At 42.1% G+C, this 21,458-nt stretch overlaps 1 protein-coding gene across 1 annotated transcript in view; it reads right to left on the bottom strand.

Moving 5' to 3' along the window:
* Nucleotides 1–21,458, bottom strand: part of ST3GAL1 (ST3 beta-galactoside alpha-2,3-sialyltransferase 1) — a 98,685-nt gene that overhangs the window by 22,558 nt on the left and 54,669 nt on the right. Inside the window, exon 2 of the mRNA XM_075211685.1 lies at nt 5,395–5,959. Coding sequence (XP_075067786.1) covers nt 5,395–5,688 — 294 coding nt within the window. The 5' untranslated portion in view covers nt 5,689–5,959. The remainder of the gene's footprint in view (nt 1–5,394; nt 5,960–21,458) is intronic.

The following is a 21,458-nucleotide window of genomic DNA, read 5'->3' as shown; positions in this document are numbered from 1 at the left end:
TGTTGTTATTTTTAACCCATGAAATTCATTTAATAGAATGTTGTTAATGTCTACTGAGCATAAAACATACTTGCCAACTCTCCCGGAATGTCCGGAGGACTCCCGAAATTCGGGTAGGTCTCCAGGACTCCCGGGATAGCAGGCAAGTATCCTGCAAACGGCAACTTGCTGTCAAAATGCCGCGATTCACGGTGAATCGTGTCAGTTTGGTACCACCCCCGCGACAAGATGGCATTTTGTCGCAGGGGTGGAGCCAAAATGCTGCGATCCACTGCGCCCCACCCCTCCCGCCCTCCAACCACGCCCCCCTGCCCGGGATCTCCCGCAATTAAGTTTTAAAAGGTTTGCAAGTATGGCATAAAAATACATTTTTACAGTTGCACATGTATACAGTCGTGATTGCAAACACATATTACAGCATGCACACGAGAATGTCATCACTACTGATCCGGACTTAGATTAGCCTCTTAGTTGGAGCAAGAGATATAGCAGGAAAAACAAGTAACTTTCAGATGCACAGAGCTTGATGGGAAACGTGGCTGCATGTCCTTTATTTTGGCACGCCCTTACTGTAAATTTACCTTCCCCGCCCTGTGCACTTTCCAAAATCGTATGCTGTATTAAGTGTTCTTTACGCTTGCTGGCGCGTGGAACAGGACTGCGTTAACGGACGTTTCCGCCAGTTCTGGGCATGAGTTATTTTGCGTGCAGTACACTCAATATCTGCTGATGCCTTGATTAGACTCATCACAGTATATCTTTTTTTTTTTTTTAAATGCATTTAGATTAAATGCCAAACAACCGATCAGAAAAACTTACAGAACTACATGGGAGAGTTAAGCTTTATCTTGCATCATACTTGCTTGTACTCACTGACAGTGGTTAACTAATGAGATAAGAAAGATCTATTAATAGTCAAATGGTGCAAAGTTACAGCGTGGGAGTATCCCGGGTTAAAGTAGCAACATTTTCACAGATCCTAATTAATACACAATTCATTATTTTGTTCCTACCTTACATAGGAATAAACCAGCCTGTCTAATCTGGGAACATAGTGCAAGATGAAGTCACTGGTGTATGAATGACGGGATGATTTGCATTAGATGTTGCAATTGCTGAATGAAAATCACAAAAATAGAGAGAAAATCTCTGCAGTCTCAAAGAACCATAAATTGGGGGTTTACACTAACTCATACTTACTGCCTAAAGGGATGAGAATGTGGCTCTAAACCTGCAAGGGAAAAACTGTATTTATAGGTTGTTCGTACAGGTAATTAATGTAAGGAATAGCAGATTCATAATTCACACTGTACAATGTGTAAATAAATTTGACAGCCTGAAAAAAGGAAAAAGTGTTTGGTCACTGACTGAACCTGAAACAATGTTAAGGTTTATGTAGAGTGTAAAGTCAGTCCTTCCTTATAAATATGCATAAAAGCCACATGGATTATGATGTATGCAATTTGCATACATCATAATCAATGTTTTATCCACTAGATGTTTGGAGCATGACACAAGCCAGTAACGAGATGGTTAATTCCTCTGTTTGCTCTATATTATATGTACGCATCTAAATCAGTATTGGGCAATAGGTGGGCAGGGGGTCGTAAGCAGATCTCTAAGTAACTGTTGAACTCCTTGCCAGGCTAATCCTTTCTTTGGTTTTCTTCCTAGTGAGCAAATGGCATAAAATAGAGAGTAGGGGATGTGTATTGGACCTTTTGAGCAGTATAGTGGTTTAATAATCTGCTCGGAACTGTGAATTCATCTTAAGAAACGCCCTGATTTACCCAAAGTCCTTAGCAAAAATTAGCTCCTCCACCAAAAACACCGATTTGACATGGAAATCAGTGCTCAGGTGTGGGAAATCCGGGTTAATGGGCAGGTAAAGTAGTTGTTTTTTGTCACAGCTTCTTTGGGAACTTGGGGGGGGGGGGGGGGGGTCCTTCAGCCTATGTTACAAAATTCAAGCTCTCCGTTTTTCTCTTAGTTTAAATAACCAATAAAACCACAATTAGAAATTTTCAGATATGAGAAACAGAACAGTGATAGTAAAAACTAGAGATCCTTGTGCTCCGAACTTAGGAGATCTGAGTAGTACTTTTGCGCGTCCTTGGACCTGAATGGAGGCAAAATGTCATTGTTACGTTGTCAGAGCTCGCGAGTTTTGGATTCCATAAGTACCTCCCTCCCCAGGAGATCCATCGCCATTGCTCATACAGAAACAAGGGTAGCAGTGTTCTTGTCACTCTCCAGTCTCCAGTGACATTGCTCAGTGCCATTGCTCACACAGAAACAGGGGTAGCAGTGTTCTTGTCACTCTCCAGTGTCCAGTGACATTGCTCACACAGAAACAGGAGGGATAGCAGTGTTCTTGTCACTCTCCAGTCTCCAGTGACATTGCTCAGTGCCATTGCTCACACAGAAACTGGAGGGATAGCAGTGTTCTTGACACTCTCCAGTCTCCAGTGACATTGCTCACACAGAAACAGGAGGGATAGCAGTGTTCTTGTCACTCTCCAGTGTCCAGTGACATTGCTCAGTGCCATTGCTCACACAGAAACAGGGGTAGCAGTGTTCTTGTCACTCTCCAGTGTCCAGTGACATTGCTCACACAGAAACAGGAGGGATAGCAGTGTTCTTGTCACTCTCCAGTCTCCAGTGACATTGCTCAGTGCCATTGCTCACACAGAAACTGGAGGGATAGCAGTGTTCTTGACACTCTCCAGTCTCCAGTGACATTGCTCAGTGCAATTGCTCATACAAAAACAGGACTGGAAATGACTAGAAATGTTATTAAGATTAATAATAATGTAAGAACAAAAAAAGAGCCAAATTCTGTTATTTTAGGAAAAAAAAAATAGGGATCCAAAAACAAAACCAAAACACAAAGTTAATTCAGATCCAAAAACCAAAACCAAAACGAAAACACGGGTGTCAGTGAACATCTCTATTGAAAACACATTAGATATCAACTCAACATTTGCTACATCTGTTAAAATTTACCGTATTACCCCCCCCCCCCCTTACAAATAAACAGGAGCGCCTCACATCTTTAGAACAGCCTCCTAATGGGATCTGACGCAGGTCAAAAACTGAGATTGCATCCACAAGACACTATACAGAGCAGTCCTACAAATCTGTCACTCTCACCGTGCCTGCTCAGACAAAGAAGTAAGTCCCACATTAGATGACAACCTGTTGCTAAGATGGAAGCCTGGTGTGCATCGATATTTAAGAATAATCACATCAGTTCTGATAGGTATATTGAAGTCAATAATGAACAGCCTAATAGTAATAATAATATTGAGTAGTTGCAGTACTTGAGCTGCTGTGACAGGCTCTATGCATCTACCACACACCACATAGTGCAGTTTTGCAGAACTCTGCAATTCTGTCACTCTCACCGTGCCTGCTCAGATAGAGAAGCACAGCTCACAAAAAATTTAAACCTGTTGCTACGGAATAAGAGAGGACATAGTAGACATATTAATTTACGTATAATCACTCCAATTATGCCAAGTATATTAAGTTGAATCGTGGCTTTCCTTAATGATGCCTATAGTTTTGAGCCTGTACAGGTGTGTCTATAAATCTATACATTAGTCCCCAGATAAATATGCAAGAACACAAAGATGGATAAATCAGAAACTAGAACAATGACACCTGAGAGGTGAACTGTGGTTGATCACAATGTAGAATGGATTTCCTTATCGGAGAAAGCATTGAACTGTTCTGATAAAAACAAGTGATTTGATTTATAGCTCATGTGTACAGAAACTGTTACATATAATCAGGAAGATAAGGAGTTATTACAAATATGTCAGGACAAAGAACAATGTTAACCAGGCAAACAGTGGCCAGGCAATGCGCCAGGTGTATTATAAAGTTCTCCACTTGTTTAGACAGGACCAGGTTTGCTGTGGATGAATAAAATGAACTCCACGCTCCACCAGAAGTACATACGGTTCATGTAATACAAAGCAGTGCCCCAGATTCCGGTCCCCATAAATAAACTCAACTTTATTTGTACAATTATCATTGTATGTCTTAATTTATTATTGAATGAATTATTTTATAAAGTCATTGTTGGAGTAGGTAAAGAGGAAGCCACCGTCACAGTGCATGTATCAGTGCACTGAATTAAATAATGGGGAAAGATTCATCGATACAAACGATTCTGTAAAGTTCCAAAAAAGATTCTATTTTGTTTCAGGGCTTTCTATAGCCAATGGTGTCAGCTGCTAGTGTTGTCGATAGAAAAAATGAAGTCAGTTATTAAACATGTATCTCCCTATTGATTTGAAGATTTGAAAACATCTCTATTTTTTTTTTTGCTCCGAATGGATTAAAAAAACATTGAAACTTCAGATGAGTTTTTCTGCAGCACACTAAGGGGTCTATTTATCATTGGAGGGGGCAGTTTGCGGCTATTTAAGAGTACTTGCCTAGTGATCATCGGTAAAAAAGCTCTCTGCAAAGTGTACTTGTATCATTGCGAAAGGCAGAGGCAGAGGCTCCATTGAAGTGACAGAGTTGACTTACTGCACATGCGCCGATGTTTCATTACGCATGCGCAGTAATGTCAACTCGGAGGGGAGGAGCATGCAGCCTGGTAAGAGGAATCCTCTCGAATGGTACCTCAGCCTATTAAGGTAAGTTACTTGTTTGACACAAGCCTCCTATCTAGATTTGTAGTGTCTTCAATACTGGTGTTGTACAGAAAAACAACAGGCACCGAGTACCATACTGACCAAGGGAAATGGTATGGTGCAGTTATCCACACATGCAGCGCTAGAACAGATACTGAGAATCACATCTAGATTGTAGATGGAAAGAACTGTCAATGTGCAGTTGGCCACATTTATAGAAAAGGGACAAATACTGAGAATTACATTAACCATACCAATGAAGAAACGCTATGTTGTACTTACTGGAACATACAGAACAGGATTGGAAGCTGAGAATTTCATACAGAATACAGACCAAGGGAATTAGTACTATGCAGGAATTTATACAAATAACAATAGAACTCAAGGGAAGTTGTACTGAACATGTGACCCATGATCCCTTAGTGGTAGTGGGCCAAGACTGTTTAGGACAAAGGATTTAAGACATACTTGCCTACTGTTCTGAAACATAAGAGACTCCCAAATTTCGTGGAGTTCTCCCAGTAGAGTAGGCCATCCTCCCTGATTCCGCACAATCCTCTCCTAAAGAGATGAGGGGCGGGATCTTAAAGAGGAGATTTGCGCCAGCAGGCCTCTCGCCATCATGGCTCCGCCTCTCACTGTGCCATGACGTGAGGGGAGGTTCCAATAGTAGGCAAGTGTGACTTATGAAGAAGGTTACCAAACACACAGTGATTATGTAGTAATAAGTATCTAGACTCACCGACCACCACTTGTACGCGCTCTCCGAAATAACACTGTTCTCTTTCGTCAATAGAGGAGGTATGGTATAATTAAACCTCTCATCGAACCAAAGCGAAATCTCTGCCTCGGAAATGCAGGTCTCACAGTTGCACGGTCTCCTCATAGACGCCATAAACCTCATAAAAGGACCTGAGAACCTAAAGTACAGCATGGAATTCTGGGTGTAACTCAGAAGGAACGACGTGATGGTGATGGCAAAAAAAGCCAAAGCTACAGTAAAGAGCTTTAAGTTCCTGTTCCTTAAGGCAACCATGATTTCACTTCCGTCACAGGGGCGACCTGTAGCAGTTTCGGCCAAGTGTGAAACAATGGCTGTTGGTGCTTTATAAGTAAAGGTGGGATTCCAGAAACGGATTTCTGCCTCTCCTGGGAAGCTGACAAATTTTATTTGTGATTGAGAACAGAAAATTTTCTAGAAATTCTTTTTTTATTATAATCGAAGACCGAATAATAAAAGGTCTATCCAAAAATCTGGAGGTTTTCAAGAATGACGAATCCAACTTCTCTTTGTGAGTTTTTAATACCTGTAGAGAGAAAAGAAAATGAGAGCAATAATGATGTTTCTGGGTTATGTGAAAAGAAGCATAACAAACAACGTTCAGGAACAGAGTATTTTTTGGAATGGAGTAAAGACAACAAAATCAAATCGATGCCGAGTAAACATAACGTCAGAAAACGGTCACACTTTTTCCATTACTGCAGGTTAGCATCATGAGAGGGGAGCGGAAACGAGGCCTGGTATCTACCACTAATAAATTCTGTAAATTACACTGTCCATTGTTACCTTGAGTCTCTAAACACTCAGGGAATCATTCAGAAGGTATTCATTGTGCAATGCCACATTTTTGTAAATATCAATCCCACACCCCAAGTCACTGACAATAATCAGTAAATAAACTGATCAATAAATAAACTGCCCTGTATGGCACACTTTTATTTTTTGTACTTCTGCTTATATATCACACTTGATAAAAAAAAATAACAAAAGCAAATCATCATCACTATCACAGAATTTTATGTACACCTAGAGATTTTAAAAGTGTAAAGTTATTTCTTCTTCAATTCAGTCTGGTTGATCTGTGCAGGTGCTTTCTTTGGTGAGGCAGCCTTACTGTTTGGGCTGACACCTGCTCTAACCTGTAAAAACAGATCTTGGTTCCAATGTTATGGAGTCTAACACAGGGGTTACAATGCTTATGTATCTATGATAAGAAAATGAAAAAATAAAATGCCTCTGTTAACTGTCTGATTGGATAATTCACCTGGTATTGTTATTTTCTAACGTCAATGGGGTAAATGTATCAACTTGCGAGTTTCCGGCGTGTTTGAAAAGTGGAGATGTTGCCTATAGCAACCAATCAGATTCTAGTTATCATTTATTTAGTACAGTCTACAAAATGACAGCTAGAATCTAATTGGCTGCTATAGGCAACATCTCCAGTTTTCAAACACGCCGGAAACTTATAGCTTGATACATTTACCCCAAACAGATATGAGGGCAGCTCGGCGGCTAAGTGTTTAGCACTTCTGCCTTACAGCACTAGGGTCATGAGTTTGATTCCCGACCATGGTCTCATCTGTGTGGAGTTTGTATGTTCTCCCTGTGTTTGAGTGGGTTTCCTCTCGGTGCTCCGGTTTCCTCCCACATTCCAAAAACATACTAGTAGGTTAATTGGCTGCTATCAAATTGACCCTAGTCTATCTCTGTCTGTGTGTATGTTAGGAGATTTCGATTGTAAGCTCCTATGGGGCAGGGACTGATGTGAGTTCTTTGTACAGTGCTGCAGAATTAGTAGCGCTATATAAATAGATGATGATGATGATGTGAGCATTTAAAGTTGCTTTGTGCCTACGCATCACAAGGCTGCTCTGTCTAGCGTTAAATACAGCACAGCAGACCCTGGCTTAAATTTAAGCATCCCTTCCAAACATGTTCCATTTCACCTGGATACAATGCTCTGCTCTGGGTTTCCCCAAATTTTTTACATCACTTATTTTTACCCCACATTACTTTACGAAGAGTAGGTGAAGTCGGTACATGCTGTATTTAGTATATTCTCACGCTGAAAATGTACAGCCAGTGTGCGCCACCCCCGTTTATTTATATTGTACTTAAGGGGTATCTAGCACAGTCCTTTCCGGTCATTGCTCTACTTTGCTCCCTAGAAGGTGCCTCCCTCGGGCTGCTAACAAGAAGCAGTGTGGGACAATCATGGGTAGAGTGATGGGGGCTGCGGTCCAAGTAGCTGCTGTCCAATCAAAAGGGTTCGGGGGATGTCCAGAAAGTGTCAACTATGTGACGGTGCCGAGGACGGAGGAGGTGCAGGTGAAGACGTATCACTGAGCGAACAAAGTGTTTCGGTACTTACTGTTTATAGGTGGCATCCGTACTCAAGATAAGCCAATAAGACGTGGGTGGAGTACAAGTATTAAGTGACCCCTGTATAATTAACAAGTACCCAATTTCCTGATATCAGCACCAATATAACAGCAAGTGGCGCCAGCATTAGTTTGAATGTGAAAAGTCTGGGACCAACTATCGTCTCAAGTATGCCTTTATTATAATCCTTCACTATAGCTCCCAACATTCAGAATCCCGAAAGCGGTACAAAAGAAGCCTCGCCCCAAACCCCAGCCACTTACGCCCAAACTCCACCCACAAATGGGCAGATTTTTAGAAGCCACACCCACTTTGCCATTAAGTCCCGCCTCCAGTGGGGTCCGTTAATAGGGATGTTTCGTCAGAACAGCGACAGTTGGGAGGTAAGCTCCACTGTTTATAAAAGTAAGAACATACTTGCCAACTACTCCCGAAATTCGGGTCGGTCTCGCCGACTCCATGGAAGAGCAAGCAAGTCTCCTGCATCCAGCAACTGCCTAGCCTAAATGACCCGATTCACCACGAATCGCGTCATTTAGGCTAGGCAGTTTTGGCCCTCTTGTCACGCCCCTCTCCCGGACTACACTTGCCAAAAGTAGGTGAGTATGAGTAAGAGCTGTGAACTATATTCACGACAGCCCTGAAGTCTTTACTTTGTTGCTCTGTAAACAACGCTTCATGTCGACTACGCCACAATTAGTTTTCCTCCGACACACAGAACAGTTTCATCTCTATCCTGCACTTTGCCATGGTCATTAAAACAAGTATAGCAAAATACTTTGTTGTTACCCAAGTTAAATCTTGCAGTAAACTGGCGTGAGTCTGGTTCCGTAGTTCACCTCCAAATGATCTTGGTGTTTTGGCAGTCTCGGCATTTTCAAAATTGCGGCTGAGCAGAGCCAAGACTGTGTCAGAAATATGCATATAAATCATAGTGAAGCGATACGGAATTTACCGGCGCTATATAAATAAACGGTGATGATGATGATGAACAGCAGAGCATGTTAATTACTATTGTTTTACCTGAATATTGTGTCACTTGGAAAATAAACGATTATTCCCTATATTTTGCCAACACTCCAAATATAGTATTTATAATTTGCTTTTAAGAAAAATAGGAAACCTCTAACTCTCCAGCGGATGTGAAGCGATAAGTCCCAGGATATTCTGCAAGCCACTGGAATCCATAGTTCTACAACAGCTGAAGAGCCACAGACTACCCAGTAGGCCTCATTCACTAATACTGCATCATGGTGCAACATTTGCATCAAACCATAGCACCCAGACACTGCGCAGTAATGCCATATAACATTAGGGGGTAAATGTATGAAGCTCCGGGTTCTTCAACACCCGCGAGTTCGGCCTCTTCAGCGCTTAAATTTAAAGCGGCGCTCCCTTGTAAAGGGAAGTTTCCCTTTATTTCGTACAAATGACAGTATATTTATTTCTCATATCGTCTGAACAACCCTATAAACTCTCCATCATTAAACTAATATACAAAAATTAGGTCACAGCAATCAGCAGCAGAGATCTGACACAACATTGGGCGTGTCTGCTGCTTAGTCAGGGAATTCCAGTAGGGAAAGGACTTGTCATCTAACCACAAGTTGTTTTAAACAGTTAGAGTTAGGAATGGGGGGGGGGGGGCGGACAGAAATGAAGTCATGTCTGGCTCTGCATTAAACTTGTTGGAATTTGCTGATGTCACGAGCAGAATACATACAACCGCCCAGGGATCAGAGGGAAACATGATACTCTGCAGTCGTATGGAAATGATGCTAAACAGTTGCCAAGAAATAAAATGCAATCTGCCTTATACAAAATAAATATTAATAACATTCTTATGCCGTGTTGAAATATGCACATTGAATAAAAGTTTTGCAGCGCTGTAAACAGTATGTGTGTCAGGATCGCATTAGAAATTCTATAGACTACAAACCATCATCATCAGCTATTTATATAGCGCCACTAAGAGAACTCACATCAGTCCCTGACCCATTGGAGCTTACAGTCTAAATACCCTAACACACACACATACTAGGGTCAATTTGCTAGCAGCCAATTAACCCTACCAGTATGTTTTTTGAGTGTGGGTGGAAACCAGAGCACCCAGAGGAAACCCACACACACAGAGGGAGAACATACAAACTCCTCACAGATAAAGCCATGGTCAGGAATCGAACTCATGACCCCAGCACTGTGAGATAGAAGTGCTAACCACTGAGCCACCATGCTACCCAAACATAAAAATGGAAAATGTATATTATGCCCTTTCTGGTGTAAGAACCAGTTGGCGGAAGGGGGGGGGGGGTTTCTGCGCAGGCGCCGGACCACCCTTGCAGTGGTGGTAATTCTCCTGCTCTGTTTTTTCATTACATTTATTCCTAGAAATAAGCACATCCCACTGGTTAAAACAAAGCAGGCATCAGTGATATACCACATGTATCAATATTTGTTGCTTTGTCGCATTGTCGTTATGTCGTGAGGTTTCCTTCCAGCAGTTAAAACAATTGTTTACAACCCAAAAATGATGTTTTCAGTATCTGTCGCTATGTGGTCTAATAGGTTCCTTTTTCGATACTAAATAACTATGTAAGATTTGGCAACTTCACCTAGAGAGCTGTGGAAGATATTCACCAGCAAACAAAACAAGCAAACAAACTTCTTTAATATACATAAGATTTATTCATGACCTTGTAGATTGCCTAGAGAGTAAGTCGTCCATAGTTTCTCAAACTAAGATGATTGTAGCTTTATAGATACAGGAGAGGATAGTATCTTGCTCCAAAAGCATTTAGACAAATTGGAAAGCTGGGCAGGAATATTAGGATAACATAGATAACTGCACAGTTATACACTTGGGGGTAGATTTACTAAAGCTTCTAAAATGGAAAAGTGGAGGTGTTGCCCTTAGCAACCATTCAGATTCTAGCCATCATTTATCCACTACATTCTAGAACACGACAGCTGGAATCTGATTGGTTGCTACGGGCAACACCTCCACTTTTCCTTTTTGGAAGCTATAGTAGATCTCAGTCCTGCAGATTGGGCAAATCGGAGATGGATAAAAAATAATTGATAATAGAGATGGATAGAAAATAAATGAAAACAAGTCTGTTTGCTGTTACGGGTAACTGCACATGTGCCCTTTGTTAGTAGCAACAAACTTGCAATTTATTAAAGGACAGATGAAGGAAGCATCTGTTTGACAAAAATGCAAATAGAAAACAGGTTGACATGGAGACCTATCAAGTTGCAGCATCTGTTTGCCACCTCTGCTGTCTTCTGTGTCCCTTCCCCCGTGCCCGGGTGTAATAGGTTTGTTGTTTTTTTTGTTTGCTGTGAAACTAAAGATCACCTGGCAATGGGATTCCGTCATCTAAAGTAAGAAGTTAGTAAGGGAACATTCTTTCCCAAGAGGTTTAATTAGCTAAAGAAATATATAGCACAGGACACTGTATTTTTTATCTTGCCACTTTGTTAGGCTGGAAGATTTATACCGACTATTACGGCTGTAGCAGAAAGACTGCAGGTTACATTCGTTTTGCCCTGCGGGTTGTTTATTGCCGTCAGATGAAAGGAACGTATTAAAGAATCCGTCAGGTTTTCCGCGCAGGCCAAGTTATCGGCCTAAATCACCGCAGGTGTCTTTATTAATTGTTTAGACGATACAGGATAGTTTAGGTTACTAATGAAAGTCTGACAATGCGGGGTGGATTTACTAATGAATTTAGTGAGTGATGTGAACAAGTTTCCTGCTCTGAATATGGGCACAATCATTTCTACAGTGTGTTCAAGCTGCCCTCACTGTTCCCAAAAGGTCTCTGTGTATAGATCCTTAAGGACAGAAATGAACATAAGACAGTTTATTACACGGCCACAAGCATAGGTAAAACGAGGGGGGGGCCCTAGTGCCTGGAAACCCCCCTCCAAGCCTGGGGCACTGTATAACTGAGGTGGCTGGACCCTGTCCCTGCTTTACACGACTCTGCTTGAAAAGGGAGAGCTGCGTGCACCTAACAGTAGTGCACGCAGCATTGCCCATGTATATTATAGGGATAGGAAGAGTTGGAGAGCAGCCAACCACTGTGTAATATTATAGCCACGCCCACATGCATGCTGGTCACGCCCACTGGCGGTGTGGTGTGGAAACCTCCCCCTCTACAAATCCTGCGTTTGCCCCTGACAAACCCAATAGACAATTGTTGTAATTTGCATGCAAAACAAACGCTTTTTCTAATGATCACAAGTGTTCTGTGCTCTATTCGCCGCATCCCGCAATAGCGCAAAATTGCGACTGTGTCACTGAACGTTGTCACCTGAGCTCTGGTTTACAGACTATAAGCAGTGTGGAAAGAAAATCTGCAGAAAGTAAAAGTAGAACTCGAACATTTTATCACCAGAACTTTACACCTCTATAAAACGGGCTGTTCCACCACCAAACGTGACTGGCGTAAAAATTCACTGCAGATTTGCTTATTTCTACTGCAATGACATTGATTGGTAGCCACATAAATGCACATTTCGGTAAGTGCAAACTTCGGTAAATTAATTTGGTTGTTTTCAACAGGTGACACTTTACGGGCAATCATTGAAAACAATCAAATTTCCATCTGCTCAGATTTGGTTGCCCATTTCGGACAATCATCTCCTTAGCAAATTGTGTAAGGTTATCAGCGAACCAGGAAATGACCAATGAACATGTCGATATCTCCCAACATTTAGAATCACAAAATCTGGACAAAATAAGTCTCACCCCGAGTATGTCCACAAATGGACAATTTGGGCAAAACGCCACCCACTTTATGTTAAGCCCCACCCCTTTTGTGGAAATTTGAGTCTAAGAGAAAGATGGGATGACAGAGTGTCTCAGTGTGCCTCTTACACTGACAATGTGTTAACTAGGTGTAATTAGTGTAGGACAAGTTGCACTAGTGAAACAAAATGGCTGACTGGTAAGTAATTCCGGAGAGTCTTAATTACACTCCCCTTTGTGAGCTCCCAGCACCACAAATCACATTGTTTAGGCCCTGCAGCAAAATGCGCAATCACGTGATAGCTCTGCGAGGGGTGGGGCCAAATTGAGGGAGCGGGCAAGATGTGCGGGGGTGGTCTGTTCTCCCATGAGCCCGGGAGAAGGACCCAGAATTAGGGAGTCTCCGAGGAAATTTTGGGAAAGTGTAATTAAATTGTAACCCATTACTTATGCACAGTGAGAGTACCCATTTTTGGACCTATCAATTCATTAGGTATTGGTGACATCTGTGAGGCACATAGTGATATCACTAGATACGAGGGAACGGTCTCCATTTTGAATATTGGTTCAGCACACAAAATGGCTGCCACCACTGTGTGCAGATGACAGACACATTGTAAGATGTAAAAAACAATTTCTTTCTATATTTATAGGCATCTCCCTGTCAGAAACAATCACATTCTCTATATCCTAAGAGTGACCTTTAAGCACCTCTTTAAGTCAATTAGCTCTCTCACGGCTCAATGTCTTAATCCGGCATGTTGAACATGTAAACGTATAGGCAGCGATAATTTACCACTGTACCACCTGCCACAAACTATTAGATTTCTTCTTTAATATTTAATGGCAAGTCATTAGGAATAGAGGTTTGAGACTCCCTCTCTCATAGAGCGCAGCGAGACATATGTCAGGAAATTGTGTAACTTGCAACGTGATATGGCTGCTTCCTCTGAAATGTGCGCACTGGAGATTAAAGAGTTAAATACTTAATCTAATGAGAATTCCCTTGGAGATCTGCACTGAGAATCTGCTGCTCAGTACAACCCCGTGCCATGACGATTTCATGAGTCCAGTGTTTGTAATATCATAGGCCGGAATGTTCAGTTTAGCGGGAAGTGTAAAAAGGACTACCCCGCTTCCAGTACCTGAGCGACCTCCTTTCTATGCTCTGTGGGAGATTACTGATAAAATAGGGATTGCGCACAGGAAGACTCGGTCTGAAGAGCGGAACCCAATTTAGAGACTGAATGCTGATGCTAAGTTTGTGCTTTTTATAAAAAAAAAACACGTGAAATTGCAGAGAATTTAGCAATAATGCATTGAATGGACCACTATACTCTAATGAATGAATGTCCGTCCAATAAATATGTATGCTGACCTTATGAATATGTATAAAAATGCAGAGTGTTCAAAGAGCCATCTAAAAAAACCTTTTCAATTAAATGGACTAATATGTAACTGTATATATAACACACTTACCAACTTGATGGAGCTGTCTTCCGGGAGCCTGCCGGGTGAGGGGGACAGGGCGCCAAAAATCGCATCATCTTGGACCAAATTCTGCCCACTTTACCAGGAAGTGGGCAGAATTCCGGAGATTGCCATACTCTCCCGGTAGTCCGTGAGACTCTCCCAAAAATGCGGGAGTCTCCCGGACATTCCGGGAGAGTTGGAAAGTATGATATATAACCATAACTAGTGCAACCTCCTCCTATCTGGCATCCCCCTCACCCATGTATCCCTGCTTCAATCTGTCCTAAATGCTGCGGGGAGACTGATCTTACTCTCCAGTCATTCCACATCCGCCGCAGGACTCTGCAAAGCCCCACACTGGTTCCCTGTGTTCTCCAGAATCCAAAACAAATTAAGCTGGGAAAACAGTGATGCAATGATAGTGCAGCTCACACGATAAACGATCACACAGTGTGATGAAGATGGCACCATTACAATTATGCTTCAATTTGTTTCAGGGAGTTTTATTTCAATAACCAATTAATTTCTTTATACAGCTAGCATGTGATACAGGCAGCACGGTGGCTCAGTGGTTAGCACCTCTGCCTCACAGTGCTGGGGTCATGAATTCAATTCCCGACCATGGTCTTATCTGTGTGGATTTTGCATGTTCTCCCCTGTGTTGCGTGGGTTTCCTCCGGGTGCTCCGGTTTCCCCCCACACTCCAAAAACATACTGGTAGGTTAACTGGCTGCTATCAAAATTGACCCTAGTCTGTCTGTGTGTGTGTGTGTGTGTGTGTGTATCTTAGGGAACTTAGACTGTAAGCTCCAATGGGGCAGGGACTGATGTGAATGAGTTCTCTGTACAGCGCTGCGGAATAAGTGGCGCTATATAAATAAATGGTGATAATGATGTGATAGCTGCATTGAAAGTACTGTGATTCTACGGAGATTAATGACAAAGATCCTTAAAAAGCCAGAACGTGAAGAATAGGGAGGGAGGGGGTTTCACTGTGGTCTAGCACTTGTAAAGCATTAACCACACCCCGGCAGTAGGTTGGCTACGCCCACTCGACAATTGTCACTCCTACTTAGATGAGGGGTGCCGATGCCCTGTCTCGCCCAGGGCACTAAAACGTCTAGTTATGGCACCGCAGCTGACAATACCGAGCACAGATCTGCACGCAGATAGTAGTCAGTAACTACCTCTCATTTATATCACCGGCTGTGGAAACGGTGAGGAGAATATCTCCCAAGACGCACTCTGGGGAGAAAAGGATCAGACAAAGGATTGTCTACATGGAATCACTTTCACGTTCTTCTGAAAAGTGTCTTAAAGGTTTTTTTGCAATTCAACCAGGTGCTGTTAGGCCGTAAAACAAATAATTAAACGCCTTGATTTTATCAAAACTTCCATGGTGTCTTGGCCCCTCCTGAAACCCAAATATGTCTTTTAAAAAGTAAAGAATTTAGGGCCTGATTCATTAAGCATCTTAACTTAAGAAACTTCTTATTTCAGTCTGCTGGACAAAACCATGTTAACAATACAAGGGGTGCAAATTAGTATTCTGTTTTGCACATAAGTTAAATACTGACCGTGTTTTCATGTAACACACACATATCAACTTTAAATTTCAGTGTACAAATAAGATATCAAGTATTTGTGCGCTACATGAAAAACAGTCAGTATTTAACTTATGTACAAAACAATACTAATTTGCACCCCCTGCATTGTAACATGGTTTTGTCCAGGAGAGTGAAATAAGAAGTTTCTTAAGTTAAGATCCTTAATGAATCAGGCCCTTATTCTGAATAGAGGGAAAATTATTTCTTCCGTTAAGCTGTAGTATGGAAAAAATATTACTTCAAAGACAGAATACCAGAGATAATATAATGCCTTAAAAATATATTTTTCTGAATATTGCCAAATAAAGTTTCACTCTTGTATGCGCCTATATATTGTACATCGCAAAAGTTTATTCTTTACCAACATATGATAAATAGTGAAATCTTGATACCGCGATTTAATAGAGATATTTGCTGAACATACTGTACAATATACATGGCACACGTTTGCGTTATACACGTGGCATGATCAAGGAGTATACACCCAATCGCATCACATAAACCATATATTCAGCCAACTCTTCGTCAGGTCAATTTGTAGAGGTGCCTGGTCAAATGAGGGTGTAATTACTTCAAACAATGCAATGACACTTCAAGAGGTCAATACATTTCTGTGTCACCTGCCGCGTTCCGGCTTTACTGCAATCCGTGCCAGCTCCTTTGTTTAACAAGGGTGATGTGCTGTGCACAGAATAATATGGCATGACCGACGTGCCAACTGTGCTCCACCTTTGGGGGGGGTGTTTTATCTAATATCAATCATATTGTGTAGCAGAATAACGAGCCTCAACTGTCACCTCTAATGTTATTTTAATATAACCTCGTAAACTTTGGATCCTTCAGCTGAGTTTCCAAAATTGCCACATATGGCAGATACAATAGACAACCATATTATCAAAAAGTCAACCCGGGACAGCGCATTCGGTAAGAGGCTGTCCTGACGATGACTCCGCTTCATTTACAACTCTGAGTTCATGTGCGGAGTCAGATAACGGAAGCGAGAGCACGAAGACTGCCCGAAAACTATACACACAAGAGCTAGCCATAACCGTTCCTCAGGGGTCCATCCTGCTCCCTCTACTCTCCTATCCCTCCAATCTTCCTCTCTACTACACAGAGGTCTGGTAAGAAGGTATTTCATCCCGCAGTATGGAAAGGGGGCTTTAAAGATAGGGATATAAAGAAGAATGTATGATCTGGAAAGAAATAGGAACAATGGTGATGCTTCAAATGGGCTGTTTAACTGCACTGCACTCATTTATTTATATTTCCATTAGAAGAATCATGTTGGAGAGGCTTATAAGACTGTCCCATTAATTATGTTCCAACATGGATGGCAGGATGAATTTTCTTAAACCTCACAAAAAAAACCTCTCTCTCTCCCTCTCTCCCTCTCTCTATGAAGGAGATTCAATTGCCGACGCACTAAGCACACTGACGGTAATTACGGTAGGTATAATTTTTTGGTACATGGAAAAATGAGCAGAGATTACAGCCATATCATTGGTGCTAGCTGCGTCCGTGGACAATCCGGAGACACCACCCACTAAATTGAATCTCTCCCTATATGATTTTATATTAAATTATACACTTGCCTGCCGCTCTGTGCTACAGCCATTTGAAGTTCCAATTAGAAATGAGAGTAACCGCGGTGAAATGTTGAGCAAATTGACTTCTGTCGTGCGAGAGGCGGTTTCACAGAGTTGGAAAATTCCTGTGATTAAAGTTCTGTTTTTGGCACATGATTTTCTAGTGATGACGGCTGTGTTTGCATGCTATAACATGTGTTTGCAAGCAGGAGAAACTGTAAAAATGCATTTTATGTGCTGCAGTAGACATTAATAACATCCTAATAAATGTATTTTATGGAAGGGGCAATTTTTTCTCTGTGACATTAATTGAATAGATTTTTTTTCCCCCTTTGCGTTCTTTTGTGACTTTATATTCCACATAAGTATTGGACGTATCCTGCAGACCTAGATCATACTTGCCTACTTTCGCAAACTTCTTTCCGGGAGAGGGGCGTGACTGGAGGGGACGTGGAGCAGCCAATCGTGTCATATTGGCCCCGCCCCCGTGATGGAAATGCCGTTTCGTCGTGGGGGCAAAATGACGCGATTCACGGTGAATCCCATCCTTTTGGAAAGGCAGTAGCGGGATGCGGGAGACTTGCCAGCTCTCCCAGGAGTCCGTGAGACCGACCCGAATTTTGGGAGTTTCCCAGACATTCAGGGAGAGTTGGCAAGTATGACCTAGACCCATATCCATCATCAGACATATCTTCACATCCACATCTTAAATACAGACGTACATATGTCTGATATATGTGTTTTAAAAAAACGCACAATGAGTTTGTTTTACGTTCCTTCATGACTGACACTTAAAAGTGTAAATGTATCAAGCTGTGAGTTTCTGGCGGGTTTGAAAAGTGCCTATAGCAACCAATCACATTCTAGTTGCCATTTTGTAGACTAAATAAACGATAACTATAGGCAATCTCTCCACTTTTCAAACTCACCAGAAACTCAGAGCTTGATACATTTACCCCTTAGAGGCTCAGAGCACAGAGCTTGGACGGCGATTGACAATTCATCCTGCTGTGTGGAGCGTCTGGGATGACATAAGGCCAAACTCCACCACCGAAATGTGCGCAATTTTGCGGCAAAATGCGGATTGAGAACATTTCACTCGTGTCACGCTGACAGAGACTTCCTATATTTCCCTCTATTGGGGCTGTTTCAAGTAATACACAATTATTTTTCGTTTCTTGGTTCTTTAACCTACAATTTAGCTATTTTTTACATTTCTCCGTACTGAAAGCTGCCTCTGAAGAGTCAGAAACGCTTCTTAAAATATCCATGGATGTGAATTGAGATATATTATTTTGTTCTAAATATACACTCCACCTGCAGACGTATTTATGTTGACTTCAGAAAGAGCTCAGAGAGTTGGCAGTCTCAGCAGATTCTAACTTTCAGACTTTCCAGCCCGTACAGTTACTAATTAGCAGCACCTCATTAGCTGCTAATTGCAGGCAATAGTTGTTTTGAATTAGAAACAGGAAATGGTCTAGGCTTGATAATCAGGCTTTAAAAGTTCATCACGGGGGAATACAGATTTTGCTGTAGGGCTGCTCATAGTGGGGTAAAATGTTTTAAATAAGTGCCGGAGGTTATGTTTAAAAGTAAACATGGGAAATAAATCCAGAAAAACTGGGAGCTGTAAGACTTGATCACTGCATAGTTGCCAACATTGGCAATTTGTGTTCCAGGAGGTCAGGGGGGCATGTGGGGGTGGGGTTCAAAGAATTGTGTCGTTAGCCCCAACCCCAAAGCTGTCACCACCTTTTCGACCAATAAAACTAGGGGTGGGGCCACAATGACGCGTACATGACGTGGATAAGCCCTGCCCCCTCCATATACTTTGCAGAGCTGGCCGGGAATCAAGAGAATTGCCTGCTCTCCGGGAGTCAGGGAGACCGACCCGGATTTCGGGAGTCTCACGGATATTCCAGGAGAGTTGGCAAGTATGGATAACTGCAATATAGCGCAATGATAGATAGTATGGTATAAGCATGACCCCTTCCCATATATAATATAGAGGAGGGGGGGAGAAGGTATGAGAAACAGACAGCTCCTTTTACATGTAAACACTGGCCCCCAGGGTACTCAGACATTCTTTAAGAAAGACTCTGGAAAAATCATATTTGTTATTAAATGACTTACAAGATAAAAGGGTCTATTTATGATCCATCACATATTGCTCACGCTAATGATCATTTCTTATCTCAATTAGCCAGGATAGCAGTTCCAACAGATGCCTGTCCTGGCGAGTAATCTGTAGTAAAGTAATCGCACAGCAGATGCTCAGAGTATTATCTGCGCTAAGAAAGAGGTAGGAGCATGAAGCCTGCCAGAGAGATATGAGAGGATCTCTCTCCTGTGATGCTCCCTACTGAGGACAGAACGGCTAACACTCATACTTGCCCATTCTCCCGGAATGTCCGGGAGACTCCGGGAATTCCGGGTACATCTCCCGCATCCTGCCCACTTCTTAGTGAAGTAGATGGGAGCCTCCATGACACGATTTGTAGTGAACTACGTCATTTTTACCCCGCCCACCGTGGCAATATGATGCAGTTCGCCATGCCCTATCCCCATCCATCTTCACATTTCACCTCCCCCAGAGGGAAAGAGTAAGAAGTTGGTAAGTAGCTGTTAGCTGTCGGGGTGAAGCTCTGAAAAGGTAAGTTTTTCAGAGCTAGGTAACTAGTTGCAGACTGCAGTCCTCACCGAGCATGATAAGGACTGCGGTAGTTTGCTGAATGCAGGCGATAAAAACGCGTTCAGACCATACACTAAGAGGGGCAATTTAAGTCAACATGAGGTCGCCTATTTACGAGACTACAGTACCTAAAAATTTCTGATTTTTGCAAAAATCAATGATGTTCAAGGTATCAAACATCCCGCCGGGTCTCATCATTGACGAGGCTCCGACAGGACTTCACCTGGAACTCAACCCCCTCAAAACAGTGTTTCCCCAACTCCAATCCTCTAGAACCCCCAGCAGGCCATGTTTTGAGGATTTCTTTAATCATACACAGGTGAACAAAAGCCATTTGGCTGGATCAGTTATTATCCAGTCTGTTCCCACGTACAGAAATCCTAAAAACACGACCCGCTGGGGGTTCTCGAAGACTGGAATTGACAGACATAGAACAAGGGTGGTTAAGCAACTCAATGCATATTTGTGTCAGATTCTTCTGCCAATATTAAGCAGATGACAGTCAGGTGGAAGGAGAATTAGATTTCATTTCCTCCTGTCTTTCATAAAACGTCTGCGTCATTCCCTTCATTTACAATCAAGAAATCTTTAAATGGATTTTCTCTGTCCCTGGGAGTGAGTTTTGCCGACAGTCTTCTGCATGTCATTATTACGGTCATTACCGCGGATATGAAGCTGATGTGAAAACAGGGACACAATTATTCTCGGACATATTTCCTTCTTGGTGTATGAATGACTGCGAATCTCTTGGCGATGTGCAAGCAGTCAACTCCCTTTCAGACGCTGCTAAATTTTGTGCTTGTTGTAACCCTTTGACAAATAACACATTTTATTGTGAATATTCCAGTACAATGTATTGCTTGGGTAGTTGAATACTTGGAAAGCTAATGGCGCTAATGTCAAGTTGAGAAAAACATTCTTTGGTGTGTTTTTATGGAATATACCGGTTGAGATCACAATGAATTGCAGGTCTATTACTACACCTGGATGTGCAGCTGCACTGATACAGAGTACAGAGAACAGCTGTATTTTGTGATGTGGTTACTAGTAGGTTAATTGGCTTGAGACGAACACTCACCTAGAGCGCATGATGGAGTATTTAAGCTGTAAGCTCCACATGGGCAGTAACTGTTGTGAATGATATAATACTCTCTCTCCCTACAGTGATCTGCAATATGTATATATAAAGCATAGAAAATGTGTAAAATAAAACCCCTATATATATATATATCATACTTACCTACTTTCGCGAAGCTCTTTCCGGGAGAGGGACGTGACTGGAGGGTGGAAGGGGGCGGGGTACGGCCAAACGCGCCATTTTGGCGCGTTTTACCGTCATTCAATCGCGTCATTTAGTGGTGGCAGTAGCGGGATGCGGGAGATTTGCCAGCTCTCCCGGGAGTCTGTGAGACCGACCTGAATTTTGGGAGTCTCCTGGACATTCCGGGTGAGTTGGCAAGTATGATATATATATATATATATATATATATATATATACACATACATACACACATATATATATA

Source organism: Mixophyes fleayi, chromosome 5 (genome assembly GCF_038048845.1).
Source record: "Mixophyes fleayi isolate aMixFle1 chromosome 5, aMixFle1.hap1, whole genome shotgun sequence".
Taxonomy (NCBI): Eukaryota; Metazoa; Chordata; class Amphibia; order Anura; family Limnodynastidae; genus Mixophyes; species Mixophyes fleayi.
The sequence above is the reverse complement of the archived record's forward strand: the minus strand, read 5'-3'. Positions and strand labels throughout refer to the sequence as shown.